Source organism: Montipora capricornis, chromosome 5, assembly GCF_036669925.1.
Source record: "Montipora capricornis isolate CH-2021 chromosome 5, ASM3666992v2, whole genome shotgun sequence".
In the NCBI taxonomy this organism is placed as follows: Eukaryota; Metazoa; Cnidaria; class Anthozoa; order Scleractinia; family Acroporidae; genus Montipora; species Montipora capricornis.
Window position 1 is genome coordinate 4708756 of NC_090887.1, and position 23638 is coordinate 4732393.

The 23638-nt window shown below is 40.2% G+C and overlaps 4 protein-coding genes and 1 long non-coding RNA gene across 6 annotated transcripts in view; 3 read left to right on the plus strand and 2 right to left on the minus strand.

Moving 5' to 3' along the window:
• LOC138049205 (uncharacterized) overlaps positions 1 to 12056 on the plus strand; it is a 38515-nt gene extending 26459 nt beyond the window's left edge. The window contains exons 2-3 of the mRNA XM_068895379.1: positions 9471 to 9656; positions 10212 to 12056. Of these exons, the coding sequence (XP_068751480.1) occupies positions 9602 to 9656; positions 10212 to 10549 (393 nt within the window). The 5' untranslated portion in view covers positions 9471 to 9601 and the 3' untranslated portion in view covers positions 10550 to 12056. The remainder of the gene's footprint in view (positions 1 to 9470; positions 9657 to 10211) is intronic.
• Positions 144 to 3806, minus strand: LOC138049184 (uncharacterized). The gene is made up of 2 exons (XM_068895359.1): positions 3653 to 3806; positions 144 to 3122 (listed from the first exon to the last, which is right to left on the minus strand). Exons 1-2 carry the CDS (start codon positions 3711 to 3713, stop codon positions 724 to 726), a joined length of 2460 nt encoding a protein of 819 aa, XP_068751460.1. The 5' UTR covers positions 3714 to 3806; the 3' UTR covers positions 144 to 723.
• On the plus strand, positions 4254 to 6416 carry LOC138049189 (uncharacterized). The gene is made up of 2 exons (XM_068895364.1): positions 4254 to 4528; positions 5077 to 6416. The coding sequence occupies exons 1-2, from the start codon at positions 4459 to 4461 to the stop codon at positions 6399 to 6401; spliced, it is 1395 nt and encodes a 464-aa protein (XP_068751465.1). The 5' UTR covers positions 4254 to 4458; the 3' UTR covers positions 6402 to 6416.
• Positions 10446 to 15364, minus strand: LOC138049208 (uncharacterized). Its single transcript, XR_011132315.1, has 2 exons — positions 15239 to 15364; positions 10446 to 15018 (listed from the first exon to the last, which is right to left on the minus strand). It is a non-coding gene; the product is annotated as an uncharacterized lncRNA (long non-coding RNA).
• A 48-nt stretch (positions 15365 to 15412) lies between these two features.
• LOC138049182 (uncharacterized) overlaps positions 15413 to 23638 on the plus strand; it is a 15647-nt gene continuing 7421 nt past the window's right edge. Inside the window, exons 1-8 of one of the 2 annotated variants that reach the window (XM_068895358.1) lie at positions 15413 to 15710; positions 16626 to 16729; positions 17077 to 18075; positions 18971 to 19617; positions 19843 to 20064; positions 20519 to 20705; positions 21262 to 21576; positions 21652 to 21696. In XM_068895358.1, coding sequence (XP_068751459.1) covers positions 16669 to 16729; positions 17077 to 18075; positions 18971 to 19617; positions 19843 to 20064; positions 20519 to 20705; positions 21262 to 21576; positions 21652 to 21696 — 2476 coding nt within the window. In that variant the 5' untranslated portion in view covers positions 15413 to 15710; positions 16626 to 16668. The remainder of the gene's footprint in view (positions 15711 to 16625; positions 16730 to 17076; positions 18076 to 18970; positions 19618 to 19842; positions 20065 to 20518; positions 20706 to 21261; positions 21577 to 21651; positions 21697 to 23638) is intronic. The other variant, XM_068895357.1, reaches the window with a different exon arrangement.

The window sequence follows — 23638 nt, forward strand, 5'->3', positions numbered from 1 at the left end:
TAAAACGATAGGAGGCTAGACAAATTAAATGGTGTGTTTGTTGGCCAGAAGACATTGTTTTTTGGGGAAAATGAACGCGCCATAGGTTGATTCACACTGAGCAGTTGACTTTCTTCATGGCTCATATTAATGTTGCTAAAAAAGGGTGACTATATGGGGAACGTTTAGGTCATAAACAAATGGAAGCGGCAGAAAAGGAAAAAGAGAGTTTCAAGAAAGCTAGAACACAAAACACTAACCTTAGTTATTGAGCTAAGAAAGGTAAATAGTTCCAAGCAAAAGGCATCCACAAGGTCCGACAGTGGTCACATGTTTCTTATTGGTAGAAAAACATCCGGCAAGCTACTACTGAATCGAACATAAGAAAGGATCGAATCAAATAAGTGGCATTCTGCTTTTAATTTCCGAACACGTCCATGTAACTTTTTTAAAAAATCTCTTAGTCTTTATGTGCTACAGACACGGTGAAATATATGTAGAACATGGTTGAAAGTTGGTTGAAAGTTATATAAAACACACTTTTTATAGTCTTGACCTTTTTTCGTTCGCTTGCATTTAAAATTGTGCAGGTTTGTAGCGACTACTGTCGCTTTCTTCCATACTAAAATCATTTTTTTTTTGGATCTTTTGGCCATAATTCCATGGGACGCCTTTTTCAGTTTTGCGATTTCTTGTCTCCATGAAACGCAGTTTACAAGGAGAGTCATTTCCTTCGTGCATTGGTCACGTTATGTTATCGAGGACCTTTTGCAGATTTTTGCTTACAACGGATTCCTCTACCTTTTTAGTTCCATTCAAAACGTTTGTAGGCCTTCTGATACTACTTTTAGTATCGTACACTTGAAAATGTTTTGGTGCAATTATGTCAATTATTTTTAAATGCTTCGGACCCTTAGTGTGTGAAAGTTTCACCCGGACTGGACCTTTCGATTTGATCAACTTTCCTTGTCCTTGCACGATCTGTCCATTAACAATTTTGCTTCTTAGTTGAGAGGAATCTTCTATATCTTTGCCGTTCAGTCTTATTAATACGTTTTGCAGTCCATAGCGAATTTTGCTAGATTTGCCTGGAATTGTGTCCTTGGATGCAATTGGGGGTGTAAAGTTTGGCTCCAATGCTGCTTTGTTTTCAACAAATTGGGCCTCCGCTGGGCTCAGCGGAGAGATTTTTAAATTCATATCGTTGCCATGCGGTATATTAGGAGTGGGGGTTGATACTTTAGGTCTCCTGAAATTATCTCCTTGCGGATCCGAGGAAGGATGAGCCATTTGATAGCTTGCCATCGACTGAGCGCTCATTCGTGCTGAGGTCGGCATTGGTAATCTTGGGAATCTAAAGCCACGGCTTGGTCCCATGAAACTTTGCATTGATAGGAAGCTGTTCTGCTGAGGATAACGTGTTGCAAATATATTTCTGTTCGAGGGATTGCCTTCATCGTCGTCATTTCTGTCATCTGGAGATCGCGAATCTGTAGTTTGGTCACCATATGCAGGGGCGTCATTTCGCTCAAATGAACGGCCACCAGCACGCTCATTATATTCTTCTTCGGGCTCATCTGTATCCTCCCCTTCTTCTTCAGAAGGTCCTGTCTCGTCTTGAGAATACGATCGCTCGCGTGAATACTCTGGAGGCCGATCGGATCCATCATTGTATTCTACCTCTCGAGGAGAATCTCCATCCCTTTCATAGTATCTGCTGCCTTCATGTCTCCCTTGTTCATCATCATCATCATCATCACCATCATCTACATCTTGGTCATCTTGCGACCTATCATCATCAGATTTGTCTTTCCCACGATCCAACACTTCACTACGTTCACGGCCATCTTCGTCGACCCACTGAGTGGGTGGTCGATTAAAGTTTTGACTTTCAGCACTCAACAAGGTTGGTGTCATCTGCATTTGAGATGGAAATATAAGTGGTTGCGCTTGCGAAACCTGTGGTATGGAGACTCGAGTTAACTGCATCTGTGGCTGAGCTTGAAGCTGGTATAGGGATCGTGGATCAAGTTGTTGACTATTTAACAGAAATTGTCCGTTAAATTGCGGGGTCGGATCGAAAGACGGATTGATGTATTGTGACTGCAGTAAAGGAACTTGTAACGCTGATTGTAGCACTAGCCCATTGTTCAAGGCGCCATTGGCAGGAGTAGAAGTATACTGTGCCGGAGTCGTCCCTAATTGAGGCTGAGATGCAGGAAAAGCGTTCTGCGACGTAATAGGAACAACCTCGGGGTCTGAGCCTGATTGATAGCTATATAACGGTAGCCAAAGCATATTTGGTCGATCACCCACGGAAAGAGCCTTTGGACTAAGTGGTCGGAAAGGTTGCATTAGCTCTTCTGGTTGAGTTAATTGCGATGATTGAGAAAACGTTAGAGGGTCACGTCTCCTAAAAATTGGAAAGATTTGGTCTCGCGATTCACCATCATCCCGAGGAGGACCGGATAACTCATTTTGAGAGACTGGTACTACGCTGGGTGGAATGTAATCGTTTGAATCGTACGAATGTTGCCCTCTAGTCCTAACAGGCATAGAAATAGGTGACCCAATAGAGCCATACAGTCTTCTGTCTTTATTAGTCAATAGTCTATCGTCATTATCATCTCCATCTAGAGAAATAATATGGAGTCCGGATCTGTGATACCCTATAAATCTCTCCGAATCGCGCCCCATTGAATGTAGTCGTGGACGATGACGATGTCTATGATGACTGGCCTTAACAATTCTAGGAGTTTCGTATTCACTTGGCGAAGAAATATCAGGACTGTCATGGCCTTCAGAAACCACCTCATACGCATCGCTCTTCTTCTCTTCTTCGTGTATTTCAGGTGGACCTTTGTCTTTGCTGGCTGCTTGTTCCTTAAGAGCAGGTCCTTGATAAGTATCTAAGTCGTCGTAACTATCAGTCTTGTGCGCGTCTTTAAATACCTTTCCCTCAGCTGACAGGCTTTTGCCGTGTTTTTCGATATTTGCAAGAGTCTCTCCTTCTCTACTTCGTTTGTGAGTGAAGTCATCGCGAAGAAATATTATTTCTTGCCTTTTTCGGGATTTAAATGTCGTGCTGTTAAAGCCATGAGGCAAAAGAAGGTGACTGTTTCCGGGAGCTGCGAGTGCAGTGGCTATAAATTTCAATAGAAGGAACGAGAATTGAGAAAAAAAAATCCATAACAAACAGATCATTCAACAATAACTCTATAGAAGACCTGAAATAAAGCCTATTGTTTATAGCTCTGGACTCTAACAAACTGTGTTTCAAATGCGCGTGGTTAATCACCTGATAAATAGCAACTTCTGCTAATTTTATTGTTTTCCCTTATAACCCCTTAACGTAAAGTGTTTTTCCAGTGACACCAATTGTTTGAAGGCCAATGTTTTAAGATTAGTGTGCTGATCAACTCATTGAGACAATTAAATATTATTGGAAACACTGTCGCTGTATTGGCGCCATCTTGTACATAAGTGAACGTCTCTTTAGTTAATGGAATAAGAACGTTGGTTTCTGTGGACAAGTGAATTGTGTGGCCCTTTCGAATGCTCCACTTCAAATTTCAAATATCTATTGCAAGTTTTATATTTTCTTTCTCTATAATACAACCAAGACAAGAACGTTTTATCTTACAATTGGATACTAAAAGATCACAACACAAACCTGTCAAAGCTGTAAACAGGACTGGCAGCATCAAAGTCCATGTGGTGGTTCTGGACGCCATATAATTTCATTGAGTTCGTAAAGTTATTTCCCACAACTTGAGAATTACGTTTTTTTGATAAAAACATCCATGTTTTGTTAAAAGAAGAAGAAGAGCGAGTGATAACTTAAATGATGTAATAACAAAATGGTCACGTGATCTAGAGTTCCTGCGAAATGAGTGTCTTGAATGGATTGATTTGGAAACTGAGTTGGATTTATAAGAAACGTCTAAGAAGAGCTAAACATGCACTAGAGCAATGAGAAATAAAATTGGAAAAAAAAATCGAGGATTCCATTGGACGATCTATCCAAGTGGGTCTTGCGAAAATAGCGTTTTACTGTCTTTTTGAGTATGGAAACGTTGGCAAATTCTACCATTATAGTAATATCGTTTGATTTACATAGTTCGTGAAGTGTTTTCTCGTCTAGAGATTACCAACAACCGAAGAAAATCACCTGTTCCATTCAATAGACCGTCCCGACACTGACAACCTGTATTCAGTAAATTTGTGAATTTATTCTCTTCCCGCAGTATAAGTGAACTAACTTATTCATCAGATCCCACGAGACAAAAGTTACACAAACTGCAGCAAAGTGGCGGTAGACAAATCACTCTTCAAACAGCCAAACCAGTCTGGCTTAGACAAAAGCGAAAAGATACTGTGACATCATAAAACGTGAAATATTAATCGGTTAAGATATCAATGTTACCGATATGCCTTGGCTCTAAATGTATCCAACATTGAACGTATTTTCTTTGTGAAATGCAATACCTGTTATTGTTATTATTGCTGGAAAGTTTAGTGTTTCATATCAATTCATATAACTATGGTGGTAAGTTGAAGTATTCATTTTCGATTACCATATATAATTTTCTCTTCACTGACAATGTTTCAAAAGACTCCTTTGGTATTTCAATTCTATTTCGCTGAAGACTACACAATGTTTTACAGCAAGTTACAGAGTGGAGTAACGTTTTAAGATAAGTTGATCATTTTTGCTTCAATGGAATAAATTGGACTTCTGCCATGACTTGTGATTACTGGTAAAATTGTTGATCTGACAGAGGAATCCTCGACGTTGAAAGGGCATTTATACTGTTTCTATTTTGACCCTGGTTGGGGTAGGTTCAAAATAACTAGCTCAAAGGTCTTTCATTTCCAAGCATGTAAATAAACCAAAACAAACGAATGCTTAAAATTTCAAAAATATCGTTAGCGCTTTTAAATATTTTTAATATTTATAGGGGCACATAGAAAAAAGGTTCGGAGCAAACAAGATAAAATATACTGCACTCTTTATTTAGAGCCTTTCGCTGTCAAGAAATCCAATATAGTACAACTTTGATTAATTTTGAAACGTTCACTTTTTAAATACTTTAGGTAGCAAGAAAAACACAGTTCATAAAATGCAGAAAAGAGTACAAATGGCGACGAAGGAAGAACTACTCGGAGAGGACACCAACAGACTCGATCAAGCAGAGTATACATTGCAAAGTATGACAAGTCCAGAAACACATGAAGCAGACAGATTTTTCAATAAACGTCCTTCAAAACAAATAGGCCCACTTAGAGTAGACACTTTGTCTCCAGCTCAGGTTTCCTTCATCCAAACTAGCACCCAATGGCACAAGTACTTTAAGCCATCATCTCCATCACGAATCCCATCAAACATCTTTCCAGATGACCCTGTTCTTTATCCAGGAATGAAATCTTTGAAGGAAAATGAAGGTGAAGCTGAAGGTTTCCCTGAAACAAGACCTGGTGGCTTGGGGAATCAATTTTTTCCAAAACGCCACCGACCAAGTTATGATACTTGGAATTCATACGGATCTGAAAGTGAATCAGAAGAAGGAACCTTTCAACATCAAAAGGATTACGGTGATACTCCATTTATGGACAAAAGCTGGATGAACCCAAAATCGACGGCTGGAGAAAGGACGCCTGAAGAAGGTTACCAGAGTTTTGATGGAAAAACATTAGCTGTGCCAGAACCAAAGCAAGGGGAACTGCCTGAACACCTACACCGTTTTGACAGCCAATCCGAAGATGAAGAAAACTTCAGAGGAGGCGACATTGGTCTAGGAAATCTGAGACACAATAAATTGCCAGAAGATGGTAAAGCTAACCTCCTGGAAAAACTTGACGAGTTTAAGGCAAATAGTGTTATGCCTCAGGAAGACGAAGATAAAGAGTTGTTCGCTGGAGAAAATCAAAAGTCGTTCTCCTTAAGACCTTCGCTTTTAGGCCCCACAGGTAGCCTCGGAACAGCCCTTGCTGAAGAACTTCTCCAAAAGGGTAAAGGAAAATTCAAGCCAATTGAAGACTCTACTGACATCGTCCAAGGTAGACCAGAAGCAAATGAACTGCACGAATTAAGGCTCCTCGCAAGACCAATGCTTGATGAGAGGGCCAGTGAAAGAAATGTAATGTACAAACACCTGGATGATACTAACGGAGACACGAGTCACGTGGTTCTTGTAAGAAGTCATCAACTTAAGGACGGCCCAAAGGATATGCCTTCTGGTGAACATCCTGCAAACACTACGCATAACGAAAAACAAAACTTTCTGAAAAACAAATTGAAGAAAAAGTTAAATGTTCTTTATAGATCAGGGAACAAAAGAAAAAATTTCAAGTTTACTTACAATTGTCAAAAACAGAGGCCTCGCAAACAAAATTATGTTAAGAAAAAAAGTTCTCACTGAGAAAAATAATTTCGATGGAAAGATAACGGCTATCCACCTTTTTGTGCTGAGAGGTTGTCTAAGGAAATCGAGTTGAATATGACTCTATTTGCCTTCAAATATGAAACACGTTTTTATTTATTCCACAGGCGAGTACTTCCCTTGAGTTTGTGTTGCCGGTAAAATCCGTTCTCAGGTTGAATCAGTTTTTGTCTAGGTTAAATTGGTCATCCTTAATTTTAACAATTTGAATACGCACTGTACTCAAATGAATTGAAGAAACTTTTTTTCGGAGCCTAAATTACTTACTTACCGGCTTAATCCTCTTCGTGCGTGTACGCACGTAAGGCTGTTACCAGTGAACGCCATTGTTGCTTGTCCTTCGCTAGTTTTACCACCTCTCCCCAGCTCCACCCTTTCTCCTTCATCTCCCTTTGGTTTTGATTTAGGATTAAGGAGATCTGGTTTCGAGATACCAGCGCCCGGTTGGGTTTGGCTGTCATCCGTCATCATCTCCAGATTCTGGGATCCTTCATTCGTTGCACCATTAACATCTTGTTCTCTGATATTGGTGTCTGAAGCATCAGCTGTTTTACGGGGTTGGGTTGCTATCCCCACGCCCAACCCTCCTCCTTTCTCATTCGGGCTTTGGACGGGCCATAGCTGAGTGGGAGCCTAAAAGCCCAGAGAAAAATTAGGGACAGGTTAGGATTAGTTTTGGTTATTATACATGGATATAAATTTATTATACAAAAGTAACTAAACAAAAGAGTTGTTCGTCGTTGTAGTGTAGTGGTGAAGACTCATGACTATAAATCTGGCCCGGGTTGTTTGAAGCATGGTTAGCGTTAACCAGCGTTAAATACCATGAAAACCTGTAAGTTTCGATTCCTCTTGACCAACGGTTAGCGCTAACCAGGCTTCGACGAACCGGTCCCTGGAGGGTCCGAGTTCGAGTACCGGGAATTGCATAGTACCAGAAACCCATAAGGGTTGAAACGTGTAACGGCCCCTTGTGTGCTGGGAAACAAGCAAGTACCATATTTGGAACAACAAGAGCGAGGGGTTTCCAAATATGGCACTTGGCACTGAAACATTCAACCAATCAGTTCGCACTAAATATTCAGAAGCTGTGAACGCGCGTTACACGTTTCAACCCTTATGGGTTTCTGATAGTACAGTTCTGTTTTCCTTTACTGTGTTGTAATGTTGAGACTAAATGGATAATTGTATGAAGACAGAAACCGATAAGATGACATGAAACATTAAGAAGATGTGTTGAGATGCGTAAGACAGAGCAACCAAAGTAAAATGAAAATCACCAATTTAACCTTGGTAAAAACGGATTCAGCCTGAGACAGGATTTGACCGACAACATTTGTGATCGATCTCACTCCATCTAATAGCAATATTTAACAGCCTTGGGTAAAGCTGAGAATGATAATTGCCTTACCAGAAACTTCAAGAAGCTTCAAGAATGTGAAAAATAGGGCACGAACCGTTACAATCGCCCGTTAGCTTCGCAGTTAAAGATGTCATAGAGGAGGTGAATGAATAGGAAAATTTTAAGTGATAGTTAGGCATAAGCGCTAACAAATTATTTGCCTGGTCGCTTCTCTTTTGGGGCTCCCTCTAAAATTTATCCATTGTCAGGACACCGATGTATTTTAAAATGTTACATTGGAAATGGAAAGAAATTATCTGACAGAGGATAGGAAAGTGGTCGTTGATGGTTACGTTAGTTACACGAGAATGTCAATTCTAGAGTAATCACTTTAGGCAAAGAAAATTAAAGAATTTATAGAGAAAAAGATAATACGCGTGCTTTCTTTCTTGTGACAGGAGCCGCCGTTACATTATCGTTTTGCCCCGCATTTCTTCATTGCCATAAAATTTTCAGAAATATTCACTATTCACAACGCTTTTAATGAATCGCAAAATGAAAACGCTAAAATACTCTATCCAAGGTATTACAACTTACAGAGATATTTGCAAAAGTTTGTGTCGTGGCTTAAATACGGAATTTTTACTTTTAGCAAGTGGAGAAGTGAAAAAGGAATGGGCCCTTCAATTATACAGTGTTCTGCCCTTACAGATGGTCAATATCATTCCGATATCGCATTTTGAAATAGCACCTACGAGGGTGTTATTGTAAGTTGTGTTGTGAATAGATTACGGTTTTCTGGGACTCGACTTGCTGATCAACTAATCAGTTCTGAACTTTGTCGAAAAAAAATGTGGTTGAACTTTAACCAAGTAACTATGGATGTTTTAGGTGTCATGTACCTGTGGGAGGAATGGGAAATAAGTTGCTTAGCGACAGGATTCGAACCTCCGTAACACCGCCCGCCCTACCCATTGAACTTCGAGAACTCCTGGGGAACTACAATACTCGTCAAAAATCTTGAAACACTTCAATGTGCCTGTTTCCCCTTCCCCAATGTTGATTTGGGTATCACAGTGGTATCAATGCTTCAAAACACGCGTGGCTCAACATTGGGGAGGGAGAAGGCACATTTCGGGGGGGGGGGGAACAGTGTGAAGTAGAAATCTCAGGATTTTTCCAGAGAATTCGAGAGAAACGGTGTCTGTTTCAACGATTTGTGACGAGTATTGTAGGTCGTCTATCGAGGTCCTAATCCCTCTTGCCTGTAGGCTTTTCAAAGTCATACCTATTAACTTTCAAATGCAACTATTGAAGTTTGTAGGGCCCGCAGACCAGAGGAACACATTCTCCCTTCGGGGGCTTGATAAATGACCAAGCACACTAGAAGCTCTGTTACGGCTCAATGGACAGAGCCTCCCACCGTTGCTACCGAGGTCATAGGTGCGAATCTTGTCTAGGACTCTGATTTTTCAGCTGTCCTTTCGCCCGTCGCCAAGCAACTAGTTTAGCAAAGATGAAATTATATATGAAATGGATCATATATGAACCGCGGATATGAAATCAAGTGAAGCTATGATCCTCGCAATTGAAAAAATTGCGTTCATAACTGCGAGGATCATAGCTTCACTTGACTTCACTTGATTAGTTTAGCAAAGTAGGCCAATATGCAGGCTGTTATATGTTTGTACTCTTTTGTGTTTAAGGTACCAGGATTAGCATCGCGGAATAGCCATAAAATCACTCAAGCGAAGAACAGGTGGATATGACTGGTTGACATTTCACCTGGCGCAGAAGCATTTTCGACTACTGATAAACAAAGCAATGAAGAGTAAAGATGATTTTGAACATTATCTTCTTGTTGTTATTGTTTAGTTTGAACCTTAATACAGGTGAGTCCTAAGTCGATGTCACTGATTAGCAGTCACTGAATAGTTTATGAAACATTTCAAACAATTCTCAACAGGACATATTCATATTTCTTAAAAATAGCCCTAGCAATTGACGGAGAATCCATTTCTACCATCAAAGGTCAGTCTATTTTGGAAGAAGTGGTCTTTTTCAAGAACCGAAACTTTTATAGAGATTCGCAAAAGAAGTGAAGCAACGAAAAGTTTCATCTTCAGCCGCAGTATTTGCAAATCACTTGATAAACATATGCCATCAATAAAGTACAAGTTTTAGAACTTAAGAGTCAACCCCTAACCGTTTATAAAAGACGTCAAACGGCCTCTATGTTATCCTGCATACCATTGCGAGTTATGACCTTTTGCCTGCCTTAACTATAGAAAACTCCCTTAACTATGACAAACTTGGTTCCCTAACTATTTTCACTAAGCGATCTATTCGAAGAATTTGGAAAGTCGTGCAAAAAAATCTCTTGTTTTGATTTCGAACATGTAGCAATATTAGTACATTTATGTTCACTTCAGTATTCTTCTCTTTAGGAAGCTTTTGGCCAATTCCTCATGGGCCATACTTTCCTTATTATGTCCCAGCCCGATTTGGATTTCCTGGTGGACGAGCTGTCAATTATCTAGCACACGAAACAGAGGCTTTCGGGGATGATCTTAGTTCTCTTATATCTGAACGAACTCGGGATGTTTCCACATTAGGAGACGAGATACAGCATGCAACCGATGCGCAAAGTCAGATTGTGGAAGATATTGGACGAGAGGTGGACGCAGATGAGTCAATGCCTTTTCCAGCGAGAAATGCAGAAGAACCTTACCTCCCAATAGAGGAGGATAGTGACAGTGTCGATGAACCTGCAGAAAAAAGATGAGGATGAGTGGTCCAAACGTTCGTTCTCCTAACTATTACCATGGATTCTTTGTTGAGTATTCATGAGAATTTGGTGTTATATCAAGATCACACCTCTTAAGCTGATTGATAATATCCTTCATTCTCAATACCTGGCTAACTGACATTTCATTGAAATTGTGAGGAGGATAATTTACGTACCGATCACAAACAGATGACGACAACAAGAGCACGGTACGGCTGCGAAATACATACTGGCGTTCTCATAATCACTGTGCCATTATTGCGACTGCTGTATACTAACTGTTCAGGAACTGAATATACATTAAGGAGAAATGAAACAACTTGCGGCGACGTCGTTAAATTGAATGAAAATCAATTCATCGCGACCATTGGTGGTTAGGTGGGGTGAAGTGAGCAAAGAACATGAATAACTATACAATGTATACCATGGTGAAACCACACATTATACAAACTTAATACGCAGCTAATGACTTATTACCCAAGACAGGGCCTAGAAGAGACCCCATAGAAACACCATCAACTTGGTCATAGTAGTTGACCTTAAAGATGAAATGGCTCTTCTTGTTTGGTGGAATTTTCGGTGAATGGGAGAGAGAGTATAATTTACTAATGGAAATCTAGAAAGATTTTATCGAGTGGTACCATCATTTCTAAAAACTCTTCTCGAATTTGCGACCGAGAAGAGTCATTTTGTCCTTAATGGCAACTACTATGACCAAGCTAATGGTTTATAATGGCCGTCTCCCCAATAACAGACTCAGATATACAGTGGGGAAAACTAATTTCGGTTAGTTACTAGGAAAATACTAGTATTTTCCAAGTAAGTCAGTCACTAGGAAAATACTACCTAGATAAAATTGGTGAGAAGATGGTGTTACCTACTTATAACCGTTGCGATGTGTGCTATAGGACATCGTTGGTCCACGTAATAATAAGCTTATGAGCCTCGAAGTCCAGAATGGCTAACGTACCTGATCACAGACGGAGCTCCGTGATCATGTTGAGTTGGGTGGTTGGAGTTATTGACCTGTGACCTTCCATAAACGAGTGGGTGGCAGGTTTCTAAATGGAGGGACTCCTCGAAATCCCTCCTTTAGTTGACATAAAAGAACATTTGATTTGCGAGGTTATAGCCATAAACAAACTCCATGAGTGCATCTGGGCCATTGAGAACGATACCCCTACGGCTTTAATTAAAAGAAGATGCCCTATCACTTTGGTATTATCTTCATTGAATAATGCTGACGATTTTCCTCCTTTTTCAGATAATCTATATCAACCAGAAACGCCTTCATTTTCAGTCATACTATCTGTTGAGGTTGTGACCAGAAAATTGCCTGAACGATAATTTACTTTATATTTCAAAGAACAGCTACAAAACAGTTTTAATTCATCGAACAAGGATTAAAATAAATATATCTGTTAGCTATTGATTAATTAACGCTAATCAAGCAAGGTGAACTTGACGTACGTGGAATTTTATTATAAAAAAGATATCCACCTTCTGTTAATGTTTGTCGTCAACAATGCAGATCGGAGTGTTCTGTCTACATACTTTGAGTGCAGTAAATGGCACAATTTTGAGCGCGGTCTTGAATTCAGCCAGAGCGTTGCGTAACTTCAACTTGTATAGGCATTTCTGTACTGTGTAGGCCACATTTTCTCCTCATTCTTCTTTATATATTTTAATTCTGAAGTCAATTCAACAGACAACCACACTGTAGACATGAATGATGGAAAGGTGTAATGGGCCCGTGAGGAGAATATGATACAAGTTGCTTGGCAACGGGTAACTGCGGGCGAAAGGATAACTGAAAAATCGGAGTCCTTGACAGGAATCGAATAACACCAGTCGGATGCTCTACCCATTCTCTAGTTTCGAATGCACGCATAATACACTTTGTTTTTCCCCCAAATTTTGCATAAAAAGGAGCCCATCTGGAGCGTGCAACTTTCATACAGCGTCTGTGAAACGGCGTTTTCACAAGTAGGTTTATTTTTAGACTAGCCCTTCCCGCGAATTAGGCCAAAAAACAAAGGCAGTTCCGGTTCGGTGACCCTATGACGTCAGCTTAGTTTCTTGTAATTGGTCTTTGGGCTCCTGTGGGAGTCTCATTCGCGGGAAATTCAATCTAAAAATAAATCGTTCTGTGAAAACGCCGTTACACGAACACAGTAGAGTTGTAGGCTCCGGGTCATGGGTTCCTGGCATAAACCATTGTTTTCAAATGCTCTTGGGGACACTGCATATTCCCAGGACCATTTGAAAGCAATAGTGCATGCAAAATTTGAAGGCAAAAAAATTGTATTATGTGGCATTCGAAAATAGAGAATTGAGCAACTAGGATAGGCTTCTAGGGAACTAAGAAGTCGTAGGGTCGATTTCTGTCTAGGACTCTGATATTTCAGTTGTCCTTTCGTTAGTTGCCCGTTGCCAAGCAACTTGTATCATATTTTCTACACGGACCTATTACACCTTTCCATTATTCATGTCTTTGTAAAAAAATGAGGGGCTTGATAACGGGACAGATAAACGACTCACCTCCCTCGGAGTTCTAGTAGCTCAATGGGAAGTGCCTCCAACCTGTGTAACGGAGGTCGTAGGTTCGATTCCCTCACTGGACTCTGATTTTTCAGTTTTCCTTTCGCCAGTTGCCCGTTGGCTAGCAACTTGTATCATAACCACACTGTATCTTCTGCTCAAGGTCTTATCCCAGTTACCTAATTGGTTTCTCAGTACAATGCATCAAACAAAGCGTGAGAAAACTGTTTAAGATCGGCGAACGTATAGTAACATTTGATATTAAAGAGCCCTGTAAAGAAATGATTGGGTTGAATGCAAAGACATTTCGTGAAACTTGAGCGCGAATAGCACGACACTGTAATGACGCCAAGAGTAAGGTGATTTTATGAAAGTATTGTAACATTTCTAATTTTTTTAATGAAGCCAATCTTAATTCAGGTGTCTTTTATCTTATTTCATTGAAATGTTGCAAAAAAAGGTCACAGAAAACTAAAAAAAGTTTGGAAATTGAAAAACTCTGATCGAGTTAAAGGGTTTAAACACACGCCACTTTGGAGATGCTTACAAAACTCACATGATCTAGAGCATGTCTGCAAATTTTCAAATGCAACTACAGATGTTTAATAGGTAAGGCACCCGTGGGAACTGGTTGCTTGGCGATGGACGAGGGGACAGCTAAAAATCAGTGTCCCAGGCAGGATTCAAAACTACGACCTCGGACAGCAACACCGGGAGGATGCTCTCAGTAGCAATTGAGCCACAAAAACATTGAACCCTCTGAAACATAACTATGTTTTGAAAACAGAATTATTACCTTTTCATTTTAAATTAGTTAGGGGCATTGCTAAATTCAAAACCAATTCCGTGTTTAAATTATTACTCTGTTCATCCATACAATAGTAGGGGTAGATTCCTGCGGATTCAAAAAGCAACATTTGATTTGATTTGCGTTAATTGTTGATTTCAGTTTCCCCGATTAGTGCTCCAGCGCTACAACCACGAGACACTTAAATAAAGTTCGCTTCCTTTCCTTTCCTTTTGTCAACAACTGAGGCACTTTGCTTTTCTCGATGTAGCGCTTGAGTACATGTAATTTGCCATCTCCCTCCCTGCGCCAACAAGCTTTTCTAAAGACCCATTCATAAATTGAAGCGAGTCGGGGAAATACAAGTGAAAAGGAAATGTTCTTCTCCATCGATTCTCCACGTTGTTTGAGATGCAGTTGGTCGTGTTCTTTGGCTTTCCAACACCTTGGTGGTAGAGTCATAGCCTCCGAGATCGTAAAAAAGGCTGAAACTTGTAAACGTGAATTGAAAATTCAAGGTACAAGCGTTATGAGTCACATCCATGTTACACGCAGACTTTACCTGAAAGCAAGAAACAGTTTTGTCTCTGCGAGCAATCGGAAAACAGACATTGCCAATCTGCAAAGCTGTTGCGTTCAGCGTGATTGTCGAATCAGTCACCCTCATGATCTTAAGAAGGGAGAGGTGGATAGAGAACTTGGGCAAGGAACATCTGCATTGAGGTTGTTGATATTGAAACTACCGCTGTGGCAAAGGGGCAGACGTCAAGGTCAAAGACAACAGTCAGTTAAATATTGTCTTTTCTTTGTGGGCTGTCCACTTTTTATATGATTTGTGCCAAAATAGCAGCGCCTAATCTGTGACGTTGGTCATTGCTATAGGGTGACTCCGGAATCGTGAGGCAGTAAAATCCACAAGGTTAGCTCCTTCCGTTCGAAGGAACGCAGATCCAGCCCTTAAGTGAAAAGGGAACTGAAGAGCCGGCATTAAGGATAATAATCCCATCGCAATAACAGATCATTGACAGCAAGACTGAACATGATGCTTGTATAGAGGGCCAGCCTGGTCCTGCCATAATTATCGTCAGGCGTTTCTTAAGACCTCAGCAAATGTAAAACATGATCCTTCCTTCTTTGCCTGTGAAAGCAAACCATGACGGTCACAGTGACTATTTAAACCCCTTTAACTTAACAATAAAACTTGGACATAAAAAAGTAAATCTCTTTCATTTTGGCAAGTTCATTCTACACTGTAGAGTGGAACATTATTTGAAATAGTGGTCCAGTCAACGTGATAATTTGAATTCAAGTTTTTTTAAAATATTATTTTTAAACACAGAATGACATAACCAACTTACCCTACTAGGGAATTAGAATTGGAGTTTGTTCCAACGACCAATGCCCCTGCAATAAATAAGGTCGATTTAAAGTGCAGTTTTTTTCTGCAAGCTTCACCTTTTCAGTTTGTAGTTCTCAATTCATGCGCGAAATACCACCAGTTAACACCGGTTCCAAATTAGTGTCTTCATCTAAACGTTTCCTACATTGTGTTTTACATCAAAGCTCCGATAAAAGTGTTTTTAAATCAGAAAGATCTGTCAATCCAGGAGGAAAATAAGATTCTTAGGTTCCCTGAGTCTACTTGTAGTAGTCTATGTGTAACTGAGGTAAATCGTCCTATGTAAAGTATCAGATAATTTGAGGGGTCTAAATTTGGAAATGATCGGCAGGCTCTAGACCCGGTGATACAGCATGCACTGTGTGTTGGGAGAAATAATGGAGGATCGGATCGAAGAGTGACCTACCTTACCCAGGAAGAAAGTTCAAATGGTGAGTGAATCAGATTATCATTGTGTAGATGTTTACGATCGTGTTTTGTTTTGTCCCAAAACATTTCATCTCTCACATGTTCTAATGTATGCTTGGAGATTACGACATTTTGATCAGGCAAACGAAATGGCAGAGCTTTCGAATGGAAATCGCGTATTTCTCGCTTTAGATTAAGTTGAATGCAATTCTTTACCCGAAAGTATCTAAAGCATTTGTGTTCGAGTAAAACTCAGTAAAAGGTCGACTACATTGTTTAGACTATCTCCTCAGAATTTATAAGTGCCCTTGTATTTACATTCCACTTTTTCCATAAACCAAGCCAAGGTTTAACACGAGTCATTCTTCCATTCTACTTAGTAATTTCTCGTGTCTACGATAACAGATTAGTGTCAATATACGGTAATAAATTAGGTTAAAATAACACACTAAATGATTGTGTTTAAGGGTTAAGTATTACTTTCACTTTTCTGAAAGACACCTTGAGCACTGTAAAAAAATCCTAATTAGTTTATTAAAGTCAGGAAGACCGAAGAACCAAGAGCATTTGTTTCATTCTTTCCCAGCGGTGCTAGTAGCATTTATTTTATACCTGGTAGAAGTTTAATTTTGTTTGTTTGCTTGTTTGTTGTAAATTGTACAAAATTGCTCCATGTCTGGATCAACATTGTCCAAGTATCAACTTAAACTGTCGCCAACAACTGAGAGGATACACTAGATTTTGCAGTCAACATATTTAGCCATCCCGCTCGTTGTATTTACTTCTGAAAATCATTCTTGTGAAAAATCGCGAGTACTCTAACTTGATTACTCCCTTAATTACGTGTTCGCTTACTTTCTAAGGAAGCGTCCTCGGCTGTAAAGAGAACCAAGACGCAATTCTACAGGACAGATATTTTATTCACCTTGTCTTCTTAGGGTCAAAGCCATGTGAAGAGACTCCACAAAATCACATCTTGTAATGAATAATTTACTTGGCTTGTTGTCCTTATTGCTGGTGGAATGGCCCCTTTCTGGATCAGGTAAAATGGAAATAAATATCTAAGGTCTGTAAAGTTGCAAGGTTTTTCAAGATCGGCAGCTGTTTTATTTCCTTAGCATTTGCCTTGCTTCAATTTAACTTTTCCCTGAATGCCTCAGGAAGAGAAGAATCAGGGTGTTTGTTGCCATGGAGACAGATGACAATCAAAACAGTCGACTTAGGCTATACTGTATTTAGAAGTTATCAATCCTTACAAAATGCAAAAATTCCTTACTTCCTCCTTAAATCCTTACAAAATACTTCGCTGTAAGACAGATAACAAATACATGAATCTGTACAGATTTAGGGTTTAAACATCAAACTGCTAAGACGCTTTGACCTTTGCAGGAACGCCATCTTTTCAAGGACCATACGATAGACAAATCCATCGAAGTCATCTGAAGGGCAATGACCACTTTGCACCAAATTCATACAACCAATTGATAGCAAGGCGTTCTAGAACCAATTCTTGGATAAAAGCCAATGTCCCCTCAAGGAAACAATATGAAGAGTACTATCATTCTCACATTAACCCAAAGACGGTTGATCTTCAAAGGAAAACATTTAAATTTACCAGAAGAGTTCCTGGTAAATCATATGGAATGAAAAAACAAAGGTGGGAGGATGGGCCATCAAAATGGACGGACTTAAAGAGAGTGCGTCCAGCTATGAGGGATGTGCAAAAATCGCTTAGGCCAAAAGACACTGTTAAAAAGGCAACTCTTTCTTCAAAACCACGTTTGCCAAGGAACCAAGGCGATCAAAAGAAGAAGAAACAATTTATCGTTGCAAATTGGGGAGGATTACCTCTGGGAAATGGCTTGGCACTTGGGTTAGCAGGCACACCCACCGCCAGCTATGGCACCGGTCTAGGCACAGGGCTTGGAACCGGTTACAATACAGATCTTAGCACGGGTCTTACCGGAAGCTATGGCACTGGCCTTGGGACTATGCTTGTTGAAGGTTATGGATCTCAGGGAGAAAATGGAGTTTTAACTAACAGACAGACGTTTGGTACGAATTATGGAGTTTCTAGTAACAGGCAAAGTTCACCAGCCTTGGAAAACCTAGCAGGATTGAATTCATTGACTTCTCAGGCGGGACTTAACTACTTATCAAATCTAGATTCCCTAGGTGGAACAACTGACCTTAATTCTTTAAATTCTATCAGCCAATATCGGAACAGTGATTTGGACATATTGGGTAACAATGCCAATGCAGGTTTAAACGGGCTAAGTTCACTGACGAGTGGTACGGCACATTATCTCGGAAATAATGAGCTGGGAAACTCTTTACATTCCTTACAAGGAAAACTTGCAGGTGGTGGAAACAGGCAGGGAATTGGATGTAAGTACATGTCATAAATGAAATTATTTTGTGAAGGAAAAACACAGATTCTAGTTTCTACGAATTCATTGCATGATTCCTGAAGTGAATGTATAAATCTGAAGTGCGGATAAAGATGAAAGAAAGAAGTGGTCCTCGCACCTATCTGGAAAAATTAAGCAATTTTCTCTTATAGACACCTGAACAATTAAGTACTTCACGGGAGCACATGAGTCCAACAAAATGACCTGGGGCCCGTTTCTCGAAAGTCCCGAAACTTTACGGGCCATTTTCGGGTGTCACAATTCCCTTTGTATCTCAAGAATGGAGAGGATTTAAGTCGTCAAACTTCACAGTCACTTTTCTTTTTGTTACCTTGAAAACATGCTAAAAGATCGGCTTTCCATAACAAGCGGTTTGGCAGCTTCACAAATGGCTTTTCGGGCCCGAAAAGTTTTCGGGATTTTCGAGAAACGGGCCCCTGCTCCCAGCCGGGAGGCTTCGTAGCTCAGTTGGTAGAGCATTGCATCGGCATCGCAGAAGTCATGGGTTTCAATCCCACAGAGGGCCAACTGAATTTTTCAGGTGCTTATTAGAGACAAATGCTTAAATTGTCCACATGAGTGTGAGGATCACTTCTCCCTTCCATTATTATATGATTGTTTCTCTCAACTTTGCCATTCAGCAGCGAAATTGAATTTTGGCAGGCGAATTCCCTCTTGACCAACATGTCCTGTGTTCGAGCAACAGATAGGCACATTGTCAAGTGGATTACAATTGGTGAACCTCAATTTATCTGCGAGAGTTTTCCCGAAGAAAGTCCGTTTTCTGCTCTTTTTGATCTTGCGATTTGATTTACAGGTTACCCAAAGTATTAGTGTTATTAAATTTTCCAAACCATTTTTTTCTGTTATAGCAATGGACCTTGGCATGGACGATCTTCAAGGCAACGGCATGTCCGATAGTTCCCTGCAGCAGATCCTGGGTCAAATTATGAATGGGGTGGGAGGAGATGGTGGCGAAGGAGGGAGAAAGGGGGGTTACATGACGAACAGTAACAGCAATGACGATATGGGAGGAGATGTGGGGAATCTTGACCTTGCGTCTCTTGGGATCAACTTGGGGATGGGAAATGGGGTGGGAAACAGGGTAGGAAACGGAATGGGAAACGGAATGGGAAACGGAATGGGAAACGGAATAGGAAATGGAATGGAAAATGGAGCGGACAACAGTATAGAAGAACTAGGAGGGATGGCAAACAATATGGAACATGGAATAGGAGGAATGGGGAATAATATTGGGCACGAAATGGGAGGCATGGGAAATGGAATAGCAAATGGTATGGCAAATGGAATGGCGAATGGCATGGGGAATGGCATGGAAAGTATGGGAGGAGTAGGCGGGGCTGGATTAGCCATGGGATTGGGAGGGATGGGGGGAATGGGGGAAATGGGATCAATGGGGCCAATGGGTGGAATGGGACATGGTCTAAAGATTGGAGGAATACGCATTGGAGGACATGCTGCCGGGACTATGGGAAGTCACGATGATCCTAATACGGAGGTAAGAGACACCCTATATTTGAACAGTAGTTGCAAATTAAATGGAATCGCAAGCTGCACGAATTTTTGACAGCCCCAGTATCTTAGACAATTGACAATGGGAGATGTGAGCATACCCAGAACTATATAAATTTAGGGAAAAGATTTGATCGGAAATTGGAAAGCCTCATCAAAAGAAAAAATAATTTAGAGAAAAGCTATACTTCATTGACTGTTGGTACCACAGGTGGAAGATGCACAACCTTCTGATTCCCCCGACGAGCAAACATTTCCAGGTCTCATGCACCGACCATTGGCCATTGCTCCCATCGTACCTGGGCAGACGGTGCATGCGCACGCAAGTGACAAACCCAAGCGACCCAAGTATCCAACATTTGACATCTCACCCGCAGATATGGCTCTTAAGGTTCAACTGAAGGCTCACAGAGAACATCAAAAAAAACTTAAGGTAACATATCAACACTGTACCCAAAAATCCGAAACCCATGCATGTAGGGTAGTAGAGTTTATAACGTAGCAAGGTCTCATGGCATACAGAGCATATTTAGAACTTTGGAGACTGATCTTAAGTGATATTAATTATATTTCTCCAAGTGATCAGCCCTATGCCTCTTTAAAGCGATTTTCATGACAAAACATTTGATAAGCGGGTGAAATAACGACTGACAAATGCATGATTGATCATGACAAATGCATGGGATGTATCTTTTAATATTTTTTCGTGTTCAAAGAGTGATTGAAGAAGACTTTTTATGAAGTGTTTTATGACGGTCCTGAGGCTATAATGTCATACTCGAATAAACTGTCCGCAAGTTGAGGAAAGTATTTTGATTTCTCATAACCTGTGTAAGTGATTAAATGGCAGGGCTACTTGCTAATGTTTATCGCTCAATTTCTTTTAGGAATTGAAAATGAAGCTTAAGAGGCTCAGGGAAAAATTACGTAAACTAAAAGTCGATTACAAGTACGCTGACGAAGAGGAAGAAACGGCAAAGTCAGAAATGGAAACACTCAAAGATTTGAAGAAGGCGACAGAGCAAGCCATCCGGGAACTGCAAGTTGAGGCGGCGAAAGCAAACAAAAGAAAAGGTTGGATTAATTGATGTATAATAACTCGGGTTTCATCAAAGTAATTTAGCTCATTTAGTACACGGAGGTACTCAAATGCACTTTCCAAGACAGTGTAATTAAAAGACTTTGCCCGAGCATTTGTGGTACAGCCATGCAGTGGAAATAATGAAATATATATTCAATCAAAATTCACAAATCTCTGCCCCTCACCTTTTGAATGATGCCCTTCCCAGACACTTTGAATGTTGCCCTTCCCGTACACGATAGCTCAAAGTATGTGGTCAGTGCATGTCAATACACCGTTTGCAAATTTTGTGGCTCTTGATCGAAGCCTGTTGCTAACTGATGCTAAGGATCAACTTAACTAATTTCGTTTGTGCTGCATAGCTCCGCTAGCCCTTATGGTTATATTCTAGGCAGCCAGTACTCTCCACTTAAGTATATGTTTTTTTATTGTAATTAATTTTCTATTGTAGGCAAAAGTACAGTAAATTGCTGTTGTTGTCGTTGAAGCAAGTGCGTTCAGTGCAAAATGGAACTTGACCAATAATTAACATGCCTTTTTTTAACCAAGGTGTCAAGAAACTCATTTTCATTCACAACATTCCTGACTCAAACGGACACAGACCTGGGTTTGCAAAACCAAACACCTTAGCGGATCTAGGAACAGATTTGCTTGCCCTTATAGACTCCAACACAAACAAACCAACTTCTGGTCCGGTGCGGGAAGGACCTACTCGTGCCAGGCCGCCAACGCTCATACCGGCTCCTCCGATGACCGAAAGAGCTGAGAAAAAAGGGCCTATGCACGATGATACACAGTCACTGACAGAACTTGAAAAGCAAGCTGAGCAGGAAATAGATTTCACAGACAACGATAAGAAAAAAGGTACACTATCATCTTAATAATCAATTGTTTTCCGTGATATACGCCACATAAATCTCTAACTTTTTCTCTCAATAGTTAAACAGCAACCATTGAATGAGGGATTAAAGATAAAAATTCCAGGTAGGACTCTTTTGCGAAACTCCGTCTACTTACATCATCAAATTAATAATAATCACTTTATTTAAAAGGTTTCAAGGTTATTTTAGCCGAGCACGAGTGCTCTACGAATTGGGGAGACTACAAATCAACTGAAATCAGAACAAATCAAATCAAATGTTGGTTTTTGAGGAGAGGGGAACATCGGAGTACCCGGGGAAAAACCTCTCGAAGCAGAGTAGAGAAACAAATTAATGCAAGAATGTGCCGTGGCGTTACATATTCTTAAATTGAAATTAACAGTTGTTGGCTTTCCGCCGAAAGAAAAGCATGAAACATGAAGAGAATATGTTGCGGGTAGCATTTTCTGCTTTCAATCAATCAATTGATAAATTCATTGACTGATGAAAAATTCAAAAAGATAATCAATCAAACGTCATTGACAGAGGATCGGGAAAAAGAATAGACTTGGATAATTCTGCTCGCAAGAATCTCTTATTTTGCTCGAGTTCTGTTCGGTATCCCAAGAAATGTCTGCTTTTCGGGCCGTATGTATTTTCCTAAATATGGAAGGGAGCTAGGGCAAACTTTTAATACTAATTAGTCATTCATTATGCAAAGCGTAATAACTATAACACTCTATTATATTAGTGGAGACTGTGAAAATTTTCAAGGTTTTTTCCATTGGTTTTGCATTTGGTAGTCATGCTTTCTCACCAATTTTATTCATATCATTACTATAACTGATTTCCTGTTATTCTGCTCCAAGTCCGCTCAAAACTCCCTAGATCTGCTGATAGAATGCTCTCCCCAAAAATGTTTTATTTAGATTGAGATTCAGCTGACAAAATATTTATCCAGAGATCACCGACAGATTTAATGATATGGAAATAGCTGGAACAAAACGTTTTATTCCCAAAGGGTCTAAGTTGGGTACAACATTAGTTAGCCGATTAGCTCTATTACAAATTAAAGTGATAGTTTTTCAGAAGCATTGGCCGTTGTCTCGCTTAACATTCCTGAAAATGGTTTGTTTGTACACTTCGTTCAGCGACTTAAAAATGATACGTGTTTTCACAAGACTAAATGAGAATGTAGTAGTAGTAGTAGTAGTAGTAGTTGTTGTTGTTGTTGTTGTTGTTGTTGTTGTAGTAGCAGTCCCATTCTCTAAAAGATGCTCTTCCACGGAGTCGTGTACTATAAGTAGTAGTATCGTTACAAATATACAAAGTATACAAAAGAGAAAGTTATTACAACATGTGTGAGCTTGTAGCCTGCTTAGCCTCAGATGATTCCATTAAACAGCACCACTGTAACGGAAACTCTTTTTCAGGGCCCCAGTGTATTTTCTGAGCCCCGAAGGTTGCGTCTATGGACTGCAATTATTTTGACAAATTTCTCCACTAAATATTCTGGTAGTCGGTGTTTTGTTTGTTTTTTTTTCTTTTGCTGTTTTGAACATTGAAGTTTTCCTTTATGACTTATCTGCAGCTCTTTCTCTTTATTTGGGGATCGGAGTACAGGGGACACTTTGCGACGTCAGTTGTCCGTATTCCCAGAAGCCAGTGATGTTGAAGTTGACTAGAGGGGCAAGAGGACATCTAATTGCCTTCATCTCTTGACTTATCTACGAGAACGAAATTTCGATGTTGTGGTTTAATCTATGCCTGGGCCACACCAGTATTTCCAGGAGAAAGGAAAGGAAGGGAGAGAAACTTTATTTTAGTATCTGGTTGCTCCAGCGCTAGATCGCTATTTGGGGACACTGAAAAGTGAATTAACAATTAACGTAAATCAAGTCAAATGTTGGTTTTTAGGGATAGGGGAAACCGGAGTACTCGGAGAAAATCTCTCGGTGCAGAGAAGAGAACCCACAAACTAAACCCACATTTGAAGCCCAGTCTGCGAATCGCACCCGGGCCACATTGATGGCAGACGAGTGCTCTCGCCACTGCGCCATCCCTGC

Excerpts from the sequence above, each read along its gene's own strand:
- LOC138049184 (XM_068895359.1), bottom strand. The coding sequence starts at position 3,713 with ATGGCGTCCAGAACCACCACATGGACTTTGATGCTGCCAGTCCTGTTT. Across the intron at positions 3,123-3,652 it reads CCTGTTTACAGCTTTGACAG|CCACTGCACTCGCAGCTCCC; the intron begins GTTTGTGTTGTG and ends TGAAATTTATAG.
- LOC138049189 (XM_068895364.1), top strand. The coding sequence starts at position 4,459 with ATGCAATACCTGTTATTGTTATTATTGCTGGAAAGTTTAGTGTTTCAT. Across the intron at positions 4,529-5,076 it reads CAATTCATATAACTATGGTG|GTAGCAAGAAAAACACAGTT; the intron begins GTAAGTTGAAGT and ends TAAATACTTTAG.